At 43.6% G+C, this 23,414-nt stretch overlaps 1 protein-coding gene across 1 annotated transcript in view; it reads left to right on the top strand.

Annotated features, from left to right (window-relative positions):
• The window catches only part of LOC144098953 (glutamate receptor ionotropic, kainate 2-like), a 112,348-nt gene that overhangs the window by 61,432 nt on the left and 27,502 nt on the right, over positions 1-23,414 (top strand). Inside the window, exons 6-11 of the mRNA XM_077631941.1 lie at positions 714-872; positions 3,712-3,816; positions 5,458-5,556; positions 9,194-9,385; positions 14,293-14,457; positions 22,394-22,590. Of these exons, the coding sequence (XP_077488067.1) occupies positions 714-872; positions 3,712-3,816; positions 5,458-5,556; positions 9,194-9,385; positions 14,293-14,457; positions 22,394-22,590 (917 nt within the window). The remainder of the gene's footprint in view (positions 1-713; positions 873-3,711; positions 3,817-5,457; positions 5,557-9,193; positions 9,386-14,292; positions 14,458-22,393; positions 22,591-23,414) is intronic.

The raw sequence follows: 23,414 nt of genomic DNA on the forward strand, positions 1-23,414 counted from the left end.
AACCGAATAATGCCATCGGCCTAGCTGTGTCGTCATTGTGAAAAATGACATCATCTATCAGTACCGAGAAGGTACACTTTATAGAACTGGAAACAATTTATGCAGCAAACACTTGAAAATCCGGGAATAGATGAGCAAAATGATTTATTTTTCATTTTTTAAAAAAAGAAACGGAAATTTGAGATGAAATCTGTAATGAACTGAAGCAGAATCAAGTCCTTGCAACTGAGGTCCGTGCAGCTCAAAGCCAAATTACGCCACCGGGATCATTATGACAGTGCTCGCGGTCACTTTGGTACGCATGACCGCTTAGCGTTTCACATTTGATGTAAACAATAAAGCGAATATTTATGGTTTGATGTACAAGGTGGGTCAAGAGTTTCCAGGCCACAGGGTCTGCTTGCGAGCCGTACAGCCAGGCAGTTACGACATCCCCGAAGCTCAAGATATCTGTAGAGGGTAGAAGAATTATCGTTCTAGCCTCTAAAAACTTTTGATAGATTTATCGGCATCATAAGTGCCAGGATATAGCGATGACAAGCAGACCCCGTGGCCTGGAAACTTCTGACCAACCCTGTACCTCCTTGGAACCTAAGCTATTTGTTTGTTTGCCCGCATTCCCCGCACTCGTGCCTGCATTCGCTACTGAGCAAGACTAAGGCGCGTTATTTCCTTCGCTTTGCGTAACATGATTCTTTTTTTCTCATTTCCAGACTGACGCTGCCATGCTGTATGACGCTGTGAAGCTCTTCGCCCTCAGCCTGATTGAATGGAACGGTGGAAAGGACGCCGTGTTTCCAGCCCTTATCTGCAAAGAGGACACGATTGCGGACGATAACAACACTGACGAGCTCATCAGTGTTATGAAGAAGGTGAGCGCGGCTACCTCACCTTCTCGAAATTTGCCCTATAATATGAACGTATTATAGAACGGGCGCATTCCAGCTAGGCACACACGACATGTGGATGTCGCTAGTTGGGAATTTGGACGCCTCGACAGCTCGAAAGCAACAATCGCGTCTTAGGCATAGTAGCAGCCCCCCCCCCCAAAAAAAAAAAAACACACACACACACAAAAGAAGAATAGAGAAGAATAGGGAACATCAACTAAATTTACAGAACAGTGAGGACGTGCGCTTAGTTCAGCACCGCAGTTCTTTCAAGTGTTCGCCTCATTTTAAAAGTACTATGGACCTAGGCAGAGGTAACGACCAGACCGCACGTGAGCTTTTGGAAGCCTTCCATATAAAGAAAAGGGGCAGTGATTGTATTAGTGATACGTCAATTCGGCTGTATAGTTCGGAACGTGCACTTTTTCCTGCTACAAGATAAGATGTATGATCAGGATGTTGTGATGGCACGCCTTCTTTCTTTCTCTTAACGCGCATGCGCAACGCAGCCTATATATTCCACTTTGATAGCTTGGAATAAAATCAGTTGTGAGTGCAGCGTATGTGAATGTCTTTCGGTGTCTGTTCTTCTCTTCTGTGTGTGTTTTTTTTTCGCTGCTACTATGCCTAAGACAAGTAACCAACTCGCCCAAGAGCTCATTTTACTGTAACAATCGCGATCTGAATTAAAATGTGTGTACAGAACAAGAAGTCACGAAAACGTAACGCCTGGATCCCAAGCAGTGAAAGAGCTGTAGAAATTGAATAATGTCAGTACTAAGCAAAAGGCATCAATAAAAAGTGAGGGATTTAGCACAATTGTGATTTACGGCAAGAAATTCAGGAACACTGCATGTTGCCATAAGCCTGTATAAAGCAAACAATTCTAGAATCAAGCACGGACTTTCAGTATCGGCCTGTGGACTCGCAGTGTTTTCACAGAAGTTGTAGAAATAACGAAACCGTGCCGCAACAGGCAAATTACGTACACCAGAGCCACGCTTTCGATGATGAGTTTTTCGAGAATTGCGAACAGGTAGGCATTATACAGGGTGTCCAGGCTAATGGTTAAAAAAGAAGATATTTAAGGTAGGCCAGGGAAACCGCTTACATACACCTACCAACTGGCTCGTGCATCATAGGCGATTCTTTGTGTTGCAATTAATTAATTAGCAATTAAGATCATTTTTCTAAATGCGTAAATATCGCCTTTAGACAGCAGATGTGAATAGCAAAGTTGGAGAACACCTTCAGAAAGTAGTAGTGGTTTTGTTAAATAATAATAAAAAAGGAAAAAAAAGATTTTTGCTAGCCCCGGCATCTGTTATGGATACTGAAGCACCTGAGCTGGGTCAGCGGAAATAAAGGATAGCAGGCAGAATGGAGAAATGAAACGAAAGAGGTGAGGGGACAGCAAGAGAGGATAGGGGGAGAAGTAATATGTACAAACTATTTACACAATAAGAAATGTGTCCAGGTTGTGCGCGTGATTAGTTCATGACGCAGCAATAAAAGCACACGCGCACAGCACTATGTTGACTACAACTGGAGTGGGGTGTCCAGTTGTTAAACCCTCATTCCATTTATTTGCGATAACGAAAGCCTCTTCATGGAATCGCAGCGCTAGCAGACAAGGAAAACAGGGAGGACACAAACACACACTTGCGTTCAGTTCAGCGCAAGTGTGTGTTTGTGGTCTCCTTTTTTTCCTTGTCTGCTAGCGCTGCGATTCTATGATTTTCGATCACTACCAAGTCGCCCTGCTTAACGAAAGCCCGCGAATTACAAAAAAAAAAATCACGTGACTAGCGCATCCGCTCGCCGCGATTGTGCTGCTCTCTATCCTGGCTTGAGTGAACGAAATCAGCTGCTGGCATGACGCGACGACCCCATTGCTCCGGCAGGCCGATGTGTCGACGGTGGTGGCACCGTCACGCTTGCAGACTGGCTCGCGCGGGCGTCGCAACCACCGTCGACACATCGGCCTGCCGGAGTAATGGGGTCGTCGCGTCATGCAGCAGCTGATTTCGTTCACTCAAGCCAGGATAGAGAGCAGCACAATCGTAGCGCGCGGATGCGCTAGTCACGTGATTTTTTTGTATTTCGTGGGCTCTCTTTGGAGCTCGAAAAAAAGATACACGTGAGTTTTTCGTTATCGCAAATAAATATAATGAGGGTTTCTGAAGGTGCTCTCCAACTTTGCTATTCACAGTTGCAGTCTAAAGTCGATGTTTACGCATTTAGAAAAATTATCTTTATTGCTAATTAATTAATTGCAACACAAAAAATTGCCTATGATGCGCAAGTCGGTTGGTAGGTGTATGTAAGCGGTTTCCCTGGCCTACCTCAAATATCTTCTTTTTTTAACCCTTGGCTAATGTTACCCTGGATACTCTGTAAAGATGATGTGATGTTTTTCTGAACTTTGCAGTAACCTCATTTTTTGGAAGGCCTTGCGCTTGTATCACAAATATTGTTAGCATAAGAACGCCGAAAAAAAATTTCTACAGTATGAAGGCCCAGTCACTTGATGTAACGTTGTGGTCATCCTGTTAATGATGATTCACCGTATGTTACAGTGAACTGGGGAAGTAGTTCGTAACTTCTAGTTCGAAAACTACAACTGCCGGCTTTAGGTGATTGCTAGAAAAGTATTAATATTCTGTCACTCCTTCTAGAGTCTCTTAGGGAAGGCAGACAAGTTTTCGGATCAGAAGTCTTTCTTTCTTATTGAAAGTGACAGTTTTTCCAGTAAAATAAAATTCAATGCAAAAAAAGTGCCAAAGGAAGTTGTGAAGTCAATTAACATTTTATTTTTCAGATGAAATTTGACGGCCTTACAGGAATTGTGCGCTTGGATAACAAGGGCGTCAGAAGCGACTTCAAGCTCTACGTAACAGAACTTGGCCTGGACGGATTAGAAGAGGTATGAGCGATAACTTAGTATCGTTACCAGTCTTCTAGAAGGACCGCATACAGCGAATCATGTCTTGCTTGCAAGGATTACGTAGCCAAACCGGAAGCACTGTTAGTGCTATCGATCAGTAAACTGGCATCAGAAATCCCGTTCTCAAATATTAAGCTTATGGCCTCCGAATATACTTAAAAGAGACGCCACCGACAAAATGGCCAGGCATTGGTGGATAGATGAACTTTTTTATTTGTGTGAATCGCATATCACAAACAACAACAAAAAGCAACACTGAACATCAAAAAGGCCGCACCAGCGCTAGGACCCAAAACGAGTGAAGCATGACGAGCGTGTTTAGGACGACATTTTCGCTGAACGTTTTGCGTTCCTCGTATTTTTATTTTTTTTAAATCGGCCAGGTTTCGGTGTTCTTGCGCGTGAAAGAGTATATTGTAGTGAATAAAATTTTTTTTTGTGCCTCGTTTGGCTCCGCACGCATCGTTTGACCCTGCATGCACGGTTCCTTCATTTTATTTGTAAGGATCGTAGGCAATAGGAGCTTTTTCATAATTTCTACGGCCGTAGGGAACACTTAATACATGCATTTCGTTCATTGCCTTTGTTTCTGTGTATTTCCTCCACTTTTGTTGCGCTAAAAAAATAAAAAATCAGCATGACCTACGCTCTTTTAGTTATTTTTTCTTCAACAAACGGCGTTATTCTCATAAACGAAGTAAAAAAAAGCGATGCGAGGAAAAATGGGTGACACTCAACACATATACATGAGTAAGAGGGCGAAGAATTTATTGACAGTGAAATCGAGACCCTGGTGATGACCTTATACGATACAATATCAGTAGATGTCAGATATCAGTAATATCTCAGAAATATATGCAATATACATGTATTATACGTGTAGCATATATGACATGTAAAATATATGTAATAGATCAGTAATATTTGCCAAAGGGTTTTTTACGACATGCTTGCTTACGCAAAACGTCGCTGACATCTGACATGAGTTTAACCGGTACACAATTTTTATCGTATGTACGTTCCCGCGAGAAATACGGCGACCACATATTAGCCAATAGAAATTAGACAAAGTTTAAATTGCCTAAAATCCCACCGTGACTGGCCGGCACGGAAACGCTGACCGGTCGTAATAGGCAGAGACATAACGCTTGAGTTGCTGCAATTATTAAAATGGCAATCCCGAAACTAGGCTTTTTTGCATCTTTTCATGGGTGCTTTTTTACCGGGGTTCGACCTTCCGACCCACAAAACACAATGCTTTACCATGCAGGAGGAACGCAAATTGCCTCTATACCCGAAGTTCTGCAATTCAGACTCGCTGTGGTCAGAACGTATTTGTGTCCGAATATCGGCCGACCGGTATTCGCTGGTGCGGAGTTTCCGGACAAAGAGTGGAAAATGTAACCTTTTGACACGCCGATACACCGATAGTTTATGCTCGTTCATCAAGGTATAGCTATAATGCTCTAAATTTCTAGCTCGTCGGCTGGTCGGACACACGCACACACACACACACCCGCACGCACACGCACACACACACACTAACTCACTCACTGAGGCTGCTCACTTAGCTATTTCCCACTTGTGATGTTTTCATATCAGCCTTCAAATTTCCAACAGATTGGAACGTGGGCTCCTTCCACTGGTCTGAATATCACCCAAGACGAGGATGAAGATGAGGACGGTGAAGATGAAGTCTTCAAGGTTGTAATAGTCCCAGTAAGTATGTCTGTACATTAATGAAACGGTTAAATTACCTAGCATATCTCGTATTGTGCACACAAATTAACACTTAGATTCACTGAGCTCCTTCACTTGTGCTTTTATATCAATGTTGCGAGACAGCGCTAACAAAGTTGTTGTCTAGCAGAGATTACATTATTTAGATTAGTTAATAGCATTTTTAGATGTAAGTGTCGTAACGAAGTATATTAATAAACAATAAGAGGACTAGAAGTCCTTTTGCTACCGCTAACACAACGGTAGATGAGAAATATAACAATTCAGAGCGCCATTCGCGAGATATTGTGACATAAGAAGGGCTGTAAACTGTATTGTCTACGTATTTAAGCAGTGCTTTATATAAGCACACAAATCTGTTCCAGTAGCCCTGATATTTTCTTATGTTTTTGTGCACTGCACTCCACTGATTTGAAATGCACGTGACGTGGTGGCTCTCTTGTAGAATGGATTCAAACCTGCATACATTCTTTTGCACCGTTCTACTGAATTATGTGTGTATTAAACGAAGAATTTGCTTAGAGAGAGCATACTGTGATATTAAAAACTAACGTTACTTGGGGTACGATCGGCACAGGTTTTTAAAAAGTGTGAAAATGAAATGAAACGCAAAATCTTTGCAACTTACTGTACTTGAAAGCTTTCTTATGTCACTACTTTTTTTCCCGCTTGCTTCTAGGTTTATATGTCGCGTTAGGCACAAAACATGAAGCTTGATATTTTCATCGCGTTGATATTCTGAATGACATCATTGGAGGATTTTAAATTTCCTGATTGGGCAGTAATACAGATTTTTAAAACTAACACTTAAACTCCATGGTTATGAGAGGAAAAAATGCTATTCTGATATTCAATGGGACTTGGCGCTACAACCGCATGGACCGTAATTGTTACGTTTTCCGCTGTTAAACACCAGAGAATCCCTGTGAAACGTATGTAGGATAGCAAACTTGCGATTCTCGCAGAGTTGTTACACGCAAGATTAATACACCGGTTTCTGGAGACAACCATAAACTAAGAAAACTGAAATGTTGAAAACCGCATAAATCATTCGATGCATTTCAAGTGAGGGCCCTGGAATTTAGCGTGTCATTGAAGGAACACAACCAAATATGTATATTGTTCTGAATCTTCGGAGCTGTTTCTCGCTAAATGTATTCAAATATAGTGGGTAGTAAAGTATATGCAAACATATAAAGAAGCTAAACGCACCTGTGAAAGCACATGAAAACACATGTCTCGCTTTTCTCATTACCACAACGGGAAGCGACAGTCCCAGTGCTTATGTGGTGTGCAGTCGGGGACAAAAGTCTCTGGACCACGTGTTCCACAAACGAGGCCGATACCCCTACTATAAGCTGACGACTGTAGACCGCACTTGCGGAGGTGAAAGTCAAAATTTTGTTCTTTCAACTCCGCAGGGGTAGTCTCCAGCCGGCAGTTTAATAATAAAGGTAATGGGTTCGGTTAGAGAACCTGTGGTCCAGAGACTGGTTTCCCCGACTGTACATTCTTATCATCTCTGATTTTGAAAGGTGATGATGGTGATGATTAATCATCATCGCCTTAATTCATCATCATAATAAGCGCGAATAAAAGCAAGCTGCGCCATATGAAAGCGTTGAAACAGCGTTCAGCGCTTTAGATGCCACACCCTGAAACCTTTGCACGTTAGAGCCACTAGATGGAGATAGCTTTTGTCGTTGTCTCTTCTAATGAATCAATGAATTAAGAAAGTTAGCCCCGGAGCCGGTAGATGGGAAAGGCACTGCCCCTACCGAACAAAACTCTCGGCGAATGAAACGCGATATTGCTTGCACGCAGTCTCGATGTATTTTCGTGCCGCAAGAAGCCCACAAGGCAGGATTCTCCTAAAGATATGATTTCTAGCAAAAGCTTCTGGAATGCTAGCAGATGTCGCACGTTGTTTGGTTCCTAGCGAAGCGTGTAAGGATTACTAGAGCGCCTCGCTGTCATCCATTGGTTTTCATTTTTTTTACCACTATTCATGCGAGTTGAAAAGACTGCTGCTCTGTTCGGAGAGAGAGTGGTGCTGTCTAAGGTGGCCGTCGGTTGCATGAATTATCAAAAAATGTTGGCTGAATCCGATTATTTAAGTAACGAGTTGGCTGTGAGTGTGAAACAACCCGTACAAACCGCTGCTTTCTAGAAAAAATAATGCTATTAAAAGTGTCTAGATGTCCACATCCCCTCAAAAGCTGTTATCAGTACAAGCGCTATTCCATCGACTTTTATCCCGTGTGCAGTCTGAGATCGTGGCGGCTGAGATTTATGGCGGCGTAATTCATAACGCTGTTTTCTGGACATCAAAAGATGCTTTAGCGATAATTGTAACTACGAAGGCACTTCATCTCTTTTTTTTTTTAGCGTCAGGTGTCTGTACAAGTAATGCACAGAAAGCTTAGATAAGAGTTGCCGCAACACCGCGGGCACAGAAAGCGAAGCACAAGCAGAGGTACTGAGGACCAGCTGGAAATTACGCTAAAAATAAATAAAAATGGTGCGCGGTAGAGACCCAACTATAAGACGGTTTCCTGACAACTTGCTTCGCAGTCGCGGTCAAAGGAAGCCGCCGCGACGCAAGTTGGGAATAGGCAACATCAGTTGCTGGCTCGTTAGTTATCTGCCATGCTATTTGCCAGTACCTCAGACTGCAATTACTCTCTCTCTCGTACTCTGAACCTATGTGCAAGCATCTCGTTGCCGATACGGGTCGCTGAAAGACGACATCACAATTCCATTAGCAGTGCCTTCGGTCTCTGGACCAGCGGCACAGGAAATCGCCTATGCATGCACCTGGACCGGCTCTGCGGTGCGCCTTAGTACACCGCGCAGAGTACGTTCTCAATAGATTTTAAGGTTTCCGCTGTAGCCTGAACACTAAAGGGCAACTGCATCACTTTTTGAGAATTTTGCAATATTCAAGGATTGAAATCTCTATCGGCTGAGGCTGTAGGGGAAGCATGCCAAGTGTTTTCGCGCTAGCATTTAAAATAGTGACGTAATCGAAGATTGAATTTTGTGCTTCTCCTCAAAGCATCGGAGTGCGGGGAAGTTTAGTGTGACGTCACGCAAGGTATGATTTCAAATAACCGTTGTCGTCAGCCACACCCTGCCGTACCTCGTTGGATGCTTCCAAACAACGCTCGAGGGGCTTTTTTTTTTTCCTTCAAAGTAGGCGTTTATGCGCCGGAAATGTACTGATACCTTCGATGACGTCCTCAGGCTCTCCCCACTTGGCGTTGTGCGCTGCGGAGAAGCTTGAAGGTCGTCGCGATTTTAATCTGTGATTACGTCAATATTTCAAATTCTAGCCCAATAGGTCCTCGCATCCAATAGGCCTTACCTGCAAGTTTCACATATTCAACCATTTTAAGCTCATCGGTTTCTAAAACCTATGCAGTTGCCCTGTAACATGATATACGTACCAGTACTGCATCGAAGTTTAGCTCTGTGAGGCCGTACAAGAGCTATATAACTCCTGATCTTCCTACACTTACTACTAGACTGCCTTCGTACCTCTTTAGAGTGTAGAGAGTGCTTGCCGATGTCGTCTGCTCTTGAAATCACAAATCTCTTGACTTGTCATTTCCAGGTCAGCCCATTCGTGATGGTTGAAGAAAAAGACGGGGAGACGAAGTACAGCGGCTTCTGCGTTGACTTGCTCAACAAGCTGTCAAAGGAACTCGACTTCACATACGAGCTGTATGTGGCTCCAGATGGCTCTCGAGGAGTGCAAAACGAGTCGGGACATTGGAACGGAATGATGGGAGAAGTCATATCGGGTGTAAGTTTGACTTATTTGCAATGGCTCGCAAGTTCCTGCCGCCGCCATTAATTGTGCATACTGATCGGGATATCGAACGATTGTCTACACTTTCAGTAATTAGGGTGTTCCGAACGAAGCAACAATAAATGCGAAATTTCGCGGGAAATAGAGCCTCTAGTCAACGAGGACTCTCGCACGCTTGTCTTTTCAGAAAAAAATTTGTTAGTGTATCTGGGACGTTTTCAGGATATGTGCTTCTCTGTTGTTACTTCATCCATAACGTAGCCACGGGTATTCGCCTAGTGAAGGTACTGGGAGCTGATGTTGGGCCCGTCCTTCCAACCATGTAAGAGAAACAGATGCTGTCTAAGCGCTCAGTGCATGGCTGGGAAAATGAAAAAAAAAGGGGTAGTTGACTGTGAATGTGCCCTTTGTGTAAAATTAGAGAAGTCTGTTCCATATCAAAAATTCAGATCGGAGAAACAAATAGAAATCCCATTGGTTTCTCGCTATTTTGAAACGATGGACCAATACACTCAGACAGCTTATAGTTGTCTATTCCTCTATATGTGTATAGGTCGTATAGTGTATGAGTTGTATTGGTGTGTTGCTCTGCCCCTCTTGTATGCATCTGTGCGTTGTGAAAGCTTTACATTGAGGGTTGATGCAGTCAGGTACAAAATAATGAAAGGGCAAATGTATCCAAGGAGGTCCTCCTGCCTATTGCATTGACCTGTTTTCATGACGTTGTGTTCAAGCGCTTTGCACCTGCTATGCCCACGAGCAGGTGCACGCTGTCAAGTGCAAGGCGGTTGACCTAGTGGGCATGACAATGACAATAGGCCAATGATATTGTGTGGAGGGCCTCCTTTAAACGCCATCTGCCTCTTTGTTGTTGGGTTGTATGCATCTCTAGTACCTCCAATGCTTTCAAAAGAGCTTGCAGAGAAGTGCACCTCGAATTCGGCCCTATTTAATATACTTGATGCGGAAGGTAAATTCATTGAAATGCACATGAAAACTTATTGTTCTAATATTTTTCTACATCCCAGAAAAACAAAATACCTGGTAGGTAAGCACAGTTAACAAGAGGCGGCACAGATTACATAACTCTTTAGGCAATGAAAATATGCAAGTGTAAACTTAATGCTTCTAGACAACTTCCAGGAAATTATACCATAAGTAAGGCATATGCTACAGGAACTCAAGGCTGATGGATGACACATCTGAATGCCACATTTAACCAAGCACGTATGAAATAAAAAAAAAAACTAGATGATTGGTAAGGAGCAGAGCTCAACGCTGCAAAATGACTGCAGACTACTGGTTTAAAAATAAAAAACACAACACTCTCCCTAAATAACGCGTCCTAAATACTCATTTAAATAAAAATTACCTTGAGTACGGTGCGCATAGAAGGAAAATAAATTCATATCTTTTTTGCACAAAATGACTCCAGAAGGATCGTGGCGGCACCTTCATCCTCTTTACTGAATTTGCAGTTCGATTACGTGCGATATCGAATAGCGGCAGGCAGTCAAATAGAGGTGGCTCCTGAGATGCGAAGTTTAACGGCGCCAGGTTTGTGGCGCCACCTTTCTTCCCATCTGCGTACTATATACGCGGCCATCCACCTGCCTTGCGGGAGATGAAATAGATGGCGCCATAGCTTCACAGTGCAGAGTTGCGTTGGACTGGGTTTGGAATGGAAACAAGTGCTTGTTCGCCAATCCTTTATGCACTGAGCTTGTTGCTAGAGCCATGTGCCCAGCGATTCCTGGTAATTTTAAATTAAGTTTTTGATACGCCACTACGTTCTGTACAGCAGGAAAGCTACACAGCTTTTCAGCTAGAAGCTTGAACGATTCATAGAAACACTAGCTTATTGATCGGCTAGATGCTCTGGGAGGTATTTATCTACTGCGTCGCAACACATAAGTATCGAGATGTTTTAAAAAAGATATCAGCTATGAAATAACGTTGCATTGTTTCTCATGCCAATTTTAAAAATAATCGCTGGCCGCATTCGAAAGGCCAACTTCGTGGATGCACTGTGAGCAGAGAAAATCATTTTTGGAAAGTTTTGTTTAAATGTCTTTCTGTGACCCCATTTCCTGCCCTGTGCCGTGGGTAGCTCCAGAGCATGTCGGCCTTGAAATGACGTCTCGTTCTTACATATTTTGTTCTCGGGTCATGTTTCGCAAGGACTACATGACAAAATGCAAAGGAAAAAGGAAAGAGTCGACAAACACAGCGCTTTTTTTTTGCGCTAGGTTTTCTTGCCAAACGTGACCCTTTTCTAATTAGTCCAACTCGCGGTCTCAGCTGTTCTAGATTGTACTCGAATTTTATTAGCAAAGGGACGACCGCATAAGTACTGACTGAAATCAGAAAACCACTCTGAAAAACTTGTTTACATGCGTTCCGATGGGCCGTACGCTCGCCAATCACTAGAACCTGGTGACGGCAGCGCCACCACATCTTGCTTACGTTACGCATACGTGTCGTTTCTCCTTTTCGCTGAACCTATTGCGAAAAAAAGCTTTATTTTCAGCTGTGAGCACACAAATTAACCGCCACAAACGCGGCTGCTACATATATGCGGGAGAAACAACGTAGTTCCTTCTCAGATAATTTTTCATTCAAGCCTATAGGCATCAGTACACCTGACGTCTGTATGATGTCACTTTAACGGTAAGTTAACCACGCAGCATAAATTCTGTTATTTTTACAGTTAAAGTACAAGCGATCATCTATAGCAGCATTCTGCATCGTTTGACGATGTGACCGGTATTAGAAATGAGGTTCCTAACGCAGGGCTTTAAGATTGTGTGATGCTTCAAAACGACCTGCGCTTGCTTGTGTATCGCCAAGTGCTTGCACAAATCATCGCAAATAACAGCTCCTGCAACTGCCATATGTCAGCCAGAATTAGCCTCATTTATTTGTTTATCGTTAAGTAGCGGTGAATAACACAACCCATTACAGTTATAGTACACTTATTAATAGGAAACACCCAGAAACGCGAACTTCGCCTTGTTTTCAGAAGCAAACAGGCACGCAATCCCAAAAATATCTCCTGCTGCCATGAGGTGCACACCATTTATTTATTTATTTATTTATTTATTTATTTATTTATTTATTTATTTATTTATTTATTTATTTATTTATTTATTTATTTATTTATAATAATGTCCCAAAGGCCCAGCAGGGCATTACACAGGGAGGTGGGGACATGAAAGCAAAACAGAGTCATTGTTATGAACAGGACAAGAGATGATGTTATCAGGATAAGCCAGAGTAACAAATAACATGGGCGGCAAGCTGGAATAAAATTTGGGCAAGAGGCAAACAAACTCCAGTAGGCAAAAAAATCCAATTCAGTAACTGAACTGTGATAAAAGAATGACAAAGGAAACAGTGGTGTCATGGTAATAGTTTTAAAAACAAGTGCACAGTGCATCACAGCTTAAGAAAACAAAAACTAGACGCTGAAATAACACTGATCATGAATGCACGAAACTAAGAAACGTAAATCAAAAACTAAATAACAAAAGGGAAAATGTTCCGGAATCGCCATGTCAGAGACACACAGATGGCACCAAAAAAGCATGAAAAATAAAATCTATGCAGTAGATAAGAAAACAGCACAACAAGATTTAAAAGCGTCTTAAATAGCTAGCAGTGCCGCTTGGAATGATGATAAGTTGGTCAAAACGGCGATAATAGGCGACAACTCATTCCATTCGTTTACTGGTAAATTTAGCGGCTCCTGCGTTTTTTTTTTTCCATCCTGCGGTTTATTTTCTTGAGACCGGAGTTTGACAAGCAAAGTACTTTTTTGCGAAATTATACTTAGCACAACTTACGGGCTTTATCATACGGGGCTCTACCATTCCATCTGGACAAATGTTAAAATCAACGTTGTTCTCATTCACCTGACACTTCTTATTGCTAAATTACGAACAGTAAGTCTTCTGCGAAATTTCTGCAGATGATGTATGCTGCATGGTGGTAAATTCTGTTCGGTAATGTGGTGATTAAATATCGTTGGGGTTCTATGCGTTGAAGATAGAGTCGAGTGTGTGGGGCTTTTGAAGGCGTCTTAAGCTGAAGGCGGCTCGCCTAGGGCAGTTTGTTCGGCGTTAGCTGGACTTACAGTTGGTAGTACTGACGTCTTCAGGACGTCTTTCAATCGTGAAGCCTCTGATTTCCCACGCTTGCCTCACGACTCTGCCGGGTCATCAGAAAGTATCATCAGGGAAACGTCCTATCGCAAATTGTAATGGCCAGTTTAGCGTGAAACTAAACACTTTGTACGCTCCCTACCGGAATAACTTGGAAAGAAACTCATATGAATTACCTTGTATGCGCCCCTAGGTAAATGTCGGAAAACCATCGCCAGGCTTTGCACCTGAGTGTCTTTACAAATGTACAATGGGAGTTGCCTGGACAGTGGACGAATATCATCGTCCGTCAGAGAGTTTGTCATTATGCTCTCTTTGTACTGAGGTTTACAAGTGTGCAGAAAAAGTTGGCAGAGTGCCGCACGCTTGCTCTAGTGTTAGCATCGTGCTCTTTCTTTCTTCGTGTTAGTTTATCCCTCCGCTCCAGTTCTCTTGTGCAGGATGGCCAATAAGAACTCTGGCTTCAGCGTTTCAGTTTTCCTTGCTTTCTTTTGTCTTTCTCAACAGAAAGTTCTTGTTTGTTCCGTTGGTGTTACTTGTTTTTGGAAATAATGCATGTCTCATCTGTTCCCACTGAAAAAGTTACTTGCCGGCCAAAATAGCATTGACAGGGAAGTTTTCTGCGGGAAGACATAATTACGCAATTCTTTGACGGCAGTTATTTGTCTCGAAACTTCACCTGTGTTAATGATGCCAGAGAGTGTTTATTCGTGAGATTATTCCACTCCCTTTTTGCAGAAAGCTCACCTGGGGCTGGCGGACATCACCATAACCGAAACGCGTGAGCGCGTGATCGATTTCACGCTGCCCTACATGAGCGCCGGCCTCGTTGCGGTCACCAAGAAAGGGCAGCCCAGGAGTCCTGGCGGCATCTGGTCGTTCTTCTTGCCACTCACCCGAGAGGCAAGTGGTCTCTCTTTCTCTCTTGCTTTTGCCAACCTTAGCCCAACCTATGATGCCATCAGACTCCGCTTCAATTTGAGTCAGACTGCGGTAAGAGCTCGCCGAAGTACAACCATGAAGGCGCCACAACGCAACCAGCAGTAAGGAACCGATGGTGCCAATACTTTATTTTTTGCACACTATTATCCACAAACTATTATCAAAAAACAGCTTCGTCAAGCACAGCACAACAGTCTAATGTTGCCAATAAACCGGGTGTTTAATCGAACAATTTCAAAATTTTCAAAAACAAGCTCTTCGAGGTAAAAATATGGCTTTTGTGGCATAGTATTACCAGTGTTGGCGGACACAAGAGAACCGGTGAATCATCCTCAGTGGTAAGGTGGTTAACTAATTTTTAATAATTAACTTTTTAACTTACAGAGTTAGGCGCCTAGTTGCAAATAAAGATTTCTATCCGGTCGTTAGTAATAGCCACATCAATTGTTAGAATTCCGAAAATGCTATTACCTTTCGGGCTGTGGCTCGGCAAAATTAGGCTTTTTCGACTAGTTACATGCACTGGAGGGGTTGCTTTGCCTGCATGCTTTCGAAAGCGCGTGTATTTTCGGACGATGCAGCCAAATTTTGTCGAGCCACAGTGGCGAGGGTAATCGTGTTTTCGAAGTTCTAAAAACTGATATGGCTATTACTGACGACCGGCTACAAATCTCTAATTGCGACTAGGCGCCGAACTCCACTAGTTAAAAAGATAATTGTTAAAAATTAGTTAACCAGCCTACAACTCAAGATGATTGGCTGGTTTTATTGTGTCCGCCAACTCTGGTAATACTTTGCCGCAAAAGCCATATTTTTACCCCAGAAAGCCAATTTTTTTTCTAATTTTTGAAAGTTTTCGCTGAAACAACCGGTAGATTGCACTCTGAGCGGTAATATAATATTCTATTTGCCCACAGGAAACTCCCCTGAAACAAATAGGATGATGGTCGATGATACCTAAAAGGAAGATAAAACGTCAGAGCAGAAGAAAGGCAGGCTGCGTCACTGTATCAACGATATGTATTGCTAAACGCTGCCTTTTACTATTTAAAAGTCTGTTAGATGTTCAATTCTCCTTGGTGTTCAGCTTAATACAGAAAAATGAAGTGGTGATAAAAGCACGTTGGTGACCTGATATAGATAACGAATGGAGAGAAGACTTTGGTTTCGGGAACGCGGTAGATCTCCACAAAACACTTCCGAGGCGAAGCAGGCCACATCAAGCATCTACGTCGAAATGGACACTATTTTCACAACTTGCAGGAGGCTGTGCACTCAACACCAAGTTGCATATCGTGCGCTTTGTTGGAGAAAACCAGCAGCATGTGTGCCGAAAATGTATTAACAGTTTTATTGAAGCCTTGCATTTCGGAACTATAATTTTGAACCTGAAAAAAATTGCACATTCTCATGCAATGCGCCACTTGAAAATGCGGGGGATGAAGTCATATATTGCCGGATACAACTGAAATCTGCAGGGAAGCTCCGCGTATAGGTCCATGACCGCCGCACAGAATTCCTCCGTGGGAAGAAAATAGTTAATTATTAAAGCTTTTCTTGTTAACTAAAATAAGACATGCTTAAGACATAAGACTGCTTAGACATAAACTAAAAAATGCCCCTTCTAACATTAAGCTACTTTGTTATTCTTCAATAATTAGACCTAAACTCGAGTATGCCTGCATAGTGTGGGACCCGTATATTAAATCTAACGTTAAAAATCTAGAAAGAATACAGAGAAGAGCTGTCAGGTTTATTTTTAATAAATATGCAAGGACTGACTCCCCAACTACTTTAATGGAGGTTAATAAAATTGAACCACTTGAATATTGTAGAAGAAAGCTTCGGTTAGAATTTATTTCTCTCTTATTACATAACAAACTTGGTTTAGATCCCTCACCATTCTTAACGCCGGCACCCAACCACATAAACTCGTCAACACCATTCCAGGTCTCTAACCCCTATATTCGCTAGAACAGACACAAGTTTTCGTTTTTTCCACGCACAATGACTGATTGGAATCAGCTAATTAAACCATTGTCCCATGAGTTTTAACAAATTATTGCTATATTGGGTTCTTTTTTTTTGAAGTGTTGCGTTTTCTTTGTGGTTTCATTGACTTGTTCGCCCACCCTGCTTGGACTCAGTGTCCGCAGTATTTTGTAAATAATAATAATGTAAATAAGCTATACAATCCTAATAAGCGCAAGAATTTTATGGTTTAGATTTATAATAGAACACAATATTAAAATGTTGATTTCATTTACTGCTGTGATTGGTCAGTGGGAGAGTACCATGATAATTCCCCATACATACCTAAAGGAAAAAGAGTCGACGCGTAACTTCATCCACCGCGGGAATGAAGGCAAGATATGGTTTCATATTTCGCTTGGCTCGTGTTCGGTCGAAAACGTGAATTGAACCGTGATTTTAATTGTACGACTTTCCTTGAAGTCAGCCGCAAAAAACAAAAAACGCTTTCTTAAATTTCATACGAACCAAACATCCACTCACGCTAAATTTCTTAAGAAAAAAATGCTGCATTACTAATAATTTATTCTGCTCAAAGTGGAGACCATCGCGGCTACGGGGGGCCGATCTAGGGGCCGCATCCCGGCGCAGCAGTGATTGTTCCGAACTATAAGGACTCTCCCTATGAAAAGGGCCATTTTTGGTCTGCAAACTGCCCTTTCACTGAATAAAAGTTTTCATGACCGTGCACGACGGAATAGACGTTTCCCGGCCCACCGTCAGTCAAGCCAAACACGAAGCCTCATACTCCTGGCATCGGTGGATGAACTGCTTTTTAAGCCACTCGCATAGGTGGTGGCGCAGGCCATGGGCTGTTGTTGCCAACTAGTGTTTGTTTGCGTGGTGCTTACAAGGGCCGAAGTACGGAACGCTTGAAGGCAGCTTCCCTGGATCAAGGGCGGAATTACGATGAGGTGGGCGGGGTCCCAGGGAGCGGCCGTTTCTCTCTCTCTCTCCCCCCCCCCCCTCCCAAAGGCGAGAAATTTTGAGTAAGAAAGAAAGCAAGTAGGGGGAATTGTAGGTTCAAACGGGATCGTACAAATTTGATCTGACCCCCTCCCCCCGTCTCGCACCCTCCAAGATGGACTATAAATCCGTCCCTGGTCGAACCATCTCCAACTGAGGTAACGCTGACTTACATCTACCGTATTTTCTGGACTCTTGTCCGCTGTCTATATATGTTGAACTATATATCATTGGTTTTTGGGGAAAAGAAATGGCGCAGTGTCTGTCTCATATATCGTTGGACACCTGAACCTCGCCGTAAGGGAAGGGATAAAGAGAGTGAAAGAAGAAAGGAAGAAAGAGGTGCGTAGTGGAGGCTCCGGAAGAATTTCGACCACCTGTGGGTCTTTAACGTTGCACTGACATCGCACAGCACACGGGCGCCTTAGCGTTTTGCCTCCATAAAAACGCAGCCGCCGCGGTCGGGTTCGAACCCGGGAACTCCAGTTCAGTAGCCGAGCGCCTTAACCACTGAGCCAAAGCAGCGGGTTATATATGTTTAAAAGCTGATATTTCACGCGGTGCAGACTATCTGTGGGTGCTGACTACACATGATATAATTTCTGAGGTCTTTTGTCATATCTGAAGAAGGCCAGCTTGGCTGTCGAAGTAAAAAAAAAATGGAAGAAAGGGGACGCGACTGGAGTTACGATATTTTGCATTGCTAAACGCCTAGCGAAATCGTTCCGATATGCAATCAGCTCCCACATAGAAGTAAATACTGCTGGCGTACTTAAAGTGGCTATTTTCCAGTGCTTGGATCTTTGAGCACATGCAAAAAACTCTGAATGACCCCGGAGGTGTCGTAGTCCTTCTTGGAGAACCGTTGCAATGGCTGCAAAACGGTGAAGAACCCTGCTGTCAGCCTTCGAGCACAGTGTGGTGGAGAGTGTACAGGCAGTAAAGCCACGCCAAGCAGGCGAGAAAAAAATGTGACGTCGATGAAAAAAGTGCACGGATGTAAACTGTCTTTCCTGAAAGATCTGAAGAAAATCTGGGCTGCTCCATTGAAACATCCGTGGCCAATATAAAAAATTATGAGATCACTGCGGCATCCGCGTTGAAGGAATGCATAAGCATTGACGCCTCCTCGCCCGACTTTGCACCTCTTTACCTCTCTTTACTCAGCTTCAAATTTGACGCCACTTTTTTGCCGGCCCCGCCCACTTTTCTACATTTTTGGTTCTATTGAATTAACTAATTACCTCACATGCACTTCATGATTTCCCCTGCGAGATGTTTTGATGCTCTATCTAATGCAACCATTCCTTTTCTTATAACTCAATTCGTTCGAACGATATCGTGATGACAAGCTCGTGGTGACAAGAAACGTCAAACATAGCGATACAATGCTTACGCATTAAAACTTACTTTGAGTCGAAATTTGCTCTTCCCCAGGTGTTTAAGGGCAGGTGATCACTCGTGTTTAAAAATAGGGTTTTGGAGGTAAACAGAAACTTTTTCCGGCATAATAATGCCAGCGTTGGCGGATGTCAAAAACTAGACGAATCATCTTAACTAGCTAAGTGATTAACTAAATTCTAATAGTTAACATTTTAACTATTACCTGTCGGCACCTGATTCTAATTAGAGATTTGTAGCCGCCTGTTAATAATAGCTGTATCAGTTTTTAGAATTTCGAAAACTCCATTACTCTCGCCGCTGTGGAAAGACAAAATTTGGCTACATCGTGCTAGAATACCTGCGCTTTCGAAAAGTATGCAGGCAAAGCAACCACTCCAGTGGGCGCAACTAGACCAAATAGCCAAATTTTGTCGTGCCACAACGGCGAGAGGAATGGCGTTTTCGAAATTCTAAAAATTGATATGGCTATTACTATCGTCCAGCTACAAATCTCTAATTGCAATCCGGTGCCTATTGGTAATAGTTAAAAAGTTATCTATTAGAATTTAGTTAATCACCTAGCTAGTTATGATGATTCTCAGGTTTTTTGACGCCCCACTAACGCTCATATTACTATGCCGCAAGTTGCTTCTCGTTACCTCCAAAACTTTACTTTTAAAAATTACTGATCACCTTCCCTGAAACGCCTGGTATATACATCGGGTGCAGACATTATCGCAAAAAATGAATGTGGATTAGCGCAACTAATCCAGGATATACAAAGCGAAAGCTGTCGGCGTCCATTTTGTTCATTGGCATTGGCGTTGAGAACGTTCCAGACGCCGACGATTTTGAGGAAAGGAAGGGCGCACACGCTATGCTCTCAGCGGCTGCGCCGGAGGATATAAGCCGCGGAGCGGCCGCTCGCCTTGGGAGAAAGCGCAATGGAAGAAGACGCTGCTGGTTGCCGCGTGTACAGCAATCGGCATCTTCAGAGCCTACGGGAAGCTGCTTCTACCGACCCCGAAGTCATTGCCTGGCGTGAGGCTGCCCGTCTACGTAAGAATGAAGCACGGAGAGCTAAGCGCGGGCCGGAGACGCCCGAGGTAAGTGAAGAACGTCTCGCCGAGCGTCTTCACCATCCACCAGCCGCGTCTTCTTGTTCCATTGCGCCTTCTCCCAGGGCGAGCGGCCGCTCTGCGGCCATATCCTCCGCCGCTGCGCAGCCGCTGAGCACAGCGCATGCGCAGAGAGGCGCATAGCTAAGTGATGACGTCACGCGCGGCGCTGCGCGGAGACCGGCGAGGCGACGGCGCGCGGTGAACACATGCGACTCGGTGCGGCTGGTTGCCATGGTTACGGAGCCTGTGCAGAAGTGACTAGCGCGGACCACCTGAAATGCGCTGTTGACTAGCCATTGCAGCTTTCGCTACAAAACTTCTGCACCCTAATTTGTCCCTGCGGATCGTACACCGAATGCGGACTATACGGAGTCCGGAAAGCGCTGAATACATGAGGGGCCACACCAGGAAGTTTTGGTAGCGCGAAGCCAGGCATTGGAAATGGCTTATAAAATTAGGGCCCACAGCTGTCACGCCAGCCTCTCTCAGGTTTCACCCTTACCGCTATACTGAAAACTCGTCGGCTTGAAGCGGTGGGAGTTTGTCAAATGGAATTGAACGGTTGTCCTTTTGTGATGGCTCCGCATTTCCTTTGCTCTATCGAGACTTTCTCCCGAGTGTTAAAAGGGGTGGCAGAAAAGCGGCGTCCGCATTGCGTATATTCGAGTCGAATGAGTTGGCGCAAAAACAATTGTTTGTGACTGTGATAGCGCAGGTGCACTGACACGTGAATGCAAAAAAAACAGGCCTTGTAAACAAAAGTTACCCGAAGCCCAACATCTGTTTGTCGCAGCAGCAAGATAAAAACACGTAAATACTTAGTGTAATTTCACGGAGTCGCACAATTCGTTACGTAGCCCCCACCATTCGAACACGCGGAAACATACCGAACAAAGCTGCGCGGGAAAAACCGATACGGTGTTTTGCGCGACTGGTGCTGCCCTCGCTGATCGAGTGACGAAATCAGTTTTGAACTCTCTCAACAGCTCCAGGGAGGTCGTTTCATTCGCGCTTCTTCTAAAGCCGCTTCTTAGCTCCTATTCTGAAGCCCATTTAGAACGCTCAAACGCGCCTTGTCGCATCTAAGCGCAAGCACGCTTCCATATATGTATGCTAGGTGGAAATGGTAGAGTGGACCAAGTGCTTGTCTGAAGAAATTGTAGTGTTTTCTAGATAGTTGCTAAGGCTGCATATTGACGATGCTGTGAAAGCGTGCCGCTATTAATAATAACAAAAAAAAAACAGCCTGGCAATATAGAAATATGGCTTTCACCAACGTGTCCACGTTTTCTATTGTGCTAGAAAATTCCCGCCTCTTTTGCGTTCAGTAGCAATGTTGTCCTTGAACGTGGAAAACTCCACATCTAGGCAAGCTTCACTTAATCTTTAGAAAAAAATTGGAGGATGCTCAAGCTTCGCCTTTAACAGTGGAACGCGACGACGTGTTGCAGCGCTGTCAGGGATTCCACGGAACGCCATCTCCCGTTTGACGCGACGCCTTGCCCGTTGGAAACACCTTTGAACGCATTTTTCATTTTTCGATTATATCAATTAATTAATTGATAAATTAACCAATCTAAGTTTTCTTAATTACCATCATCAAGCAGTGACGTTTTCATTCTGAGCATCTGACACCTTTAAACCCCCTTTTTCAGAATTTTTTCATTTTTCATTTCTTTAATTAATCAACTAATCAGAATAATTTTATTAACCCTTCACCGCCTATCACACATAAATCAATCATCAATCACTACAACCACGAATTACCTTGATACGATTTCTTTAACGCAGCCCCTGATTACTTCCAACATGCGGTGCCGACTACTTCTACACTGACGGCTTTTCGACGAAATGAGTTGCATACGCTGTCGCGTAAAAAAGTTGCGTATCTTATAGCGTAATAAATCAGCAATTTCAAACCACAAGTTTCTTTTCCCTGCTATTATACATTGCGTTGCGTCAGTATAGTGACCAAAACCAATTGAGACACATTGACGGTTCAAAATTGATGTTTTTGATACTAAAGCATCGTCGTTCTGTGCAAAAAAATACTGTAAATAAGAGTTCAACATTTTAGTTGTTTCTTTGGACCGCTGTGGGTCTAGATGGCGACATTAAACCCGAAGCGCCAGGACAATATATGGATCCCGAATGTACCACTGCACCAGCTACTCGTGCAGTCTGTTTGCAGCCATTTAGCCTGCCTCGCACAGTAAGGCAGCTGTACAAGAATCCTTCGTTCAAGGAAACCCCGCTGTGCGTAATTTGTACAACCATGACTCCGTGCTGTTTCGCCGCCTTCTTTTGTTGGCGTCTTAGAAAAGCTTTCAAAGGCATAAGCTGAAAAATAGACCGAACTGATGACCAGACTTGGCTGTCACATTGGCAACTCGTAGGTTTGGATCTACATCCTCCTGGCCACGGCGTGCACCATATTCGTGATGTACATCAGCGCGCGACTCAGCTTCCGCGAGTGGATGCTGGTGGACGACGGGAAGGGAGGAGAGTGCATGGAGAACCGCTTCAACCTCTTCAACTGCTTCCTCTTCGTGCTCACCACGCTGCTCCACCAAAGGGTCAGCCTCGACCCCAGGTAAGCCCACGTGGGTCTACAATAGCGCGCTTCTCACTGCTGGAATATGGCTGCTAATCTCTTCGCCTAACTTCTCAGTATAAGGAGAAAAAAACAAAAAACACGGGCATGCTGTCATGAAATACTAATCTATAAACATTGCGTACAAAGCAATAAAAAATATTATGTTCTTTATACAATCAGAGTGCATATAGGCCCAATCCAACAGAAGGTTTATGGGGCGCTGCCTGGCAGTATGGAGCACGTCAAAGCAGCCACTGCTTATATCACTTTGCATGTTAAACTATCCAATAAGTAAATCAAAGACAGGGAAGGAAAAAGAAGCGTCCCTTTTCTCTTTCTTGCAATATCTATCCAATTAACCACGTGCTAACTTCCGGATCTCATCAGACCACCTGACTCTCGGTCACCCTGTGCAACGATTGCCTTCCCTTGAAATGCACTACGTTGCCCTAAACGACCACCATTTATCTGCTCTCCTTACTACGTGCCTTGCTCACGCCCATTTTCTGTCCTTGATCCCCGCTACGATATTATTAGCTCGCACTGATTTCCTTATTCCACTCTTCTATCTTCCGTTACCTAAAGGGAGACTGAGGGCAAGGCGAAATTGACACATGTCCATACATTCTCGCCTTCAGGCGACAGAGAGACCGCTCTGAGAAAGGAATTTTCATATGCTAGACAAGGTCAAAAGAATTGAGTACGGGCCTCATCATCACTGGCTGGTTTTGTAACGAAAGTGTGAGCGTTGACAGGAAATTTTTTTCGCTTATCTCGGAGGCTGTGCTACGGCGTCTTTCACTTCAAAATGGCGCAGCTAG

The sequence above is a fragment of the Amblyomma americanum genome, chromosome 7 (genome assembly GCF_052857255.1).
Source record: "Amblyomma americanum isolate KBUSLIRL-KWMA chromosome 7, ASM5285725v1, whole genome shotgun sequence".
Classification (NCBI taxonomy): domain Eukaryota; kingdom Metazoa; phylum Arthropoda; class Arachnida; order Ixodida; family Ixodidae; genus Amblyomma; species Amblyomma americanum.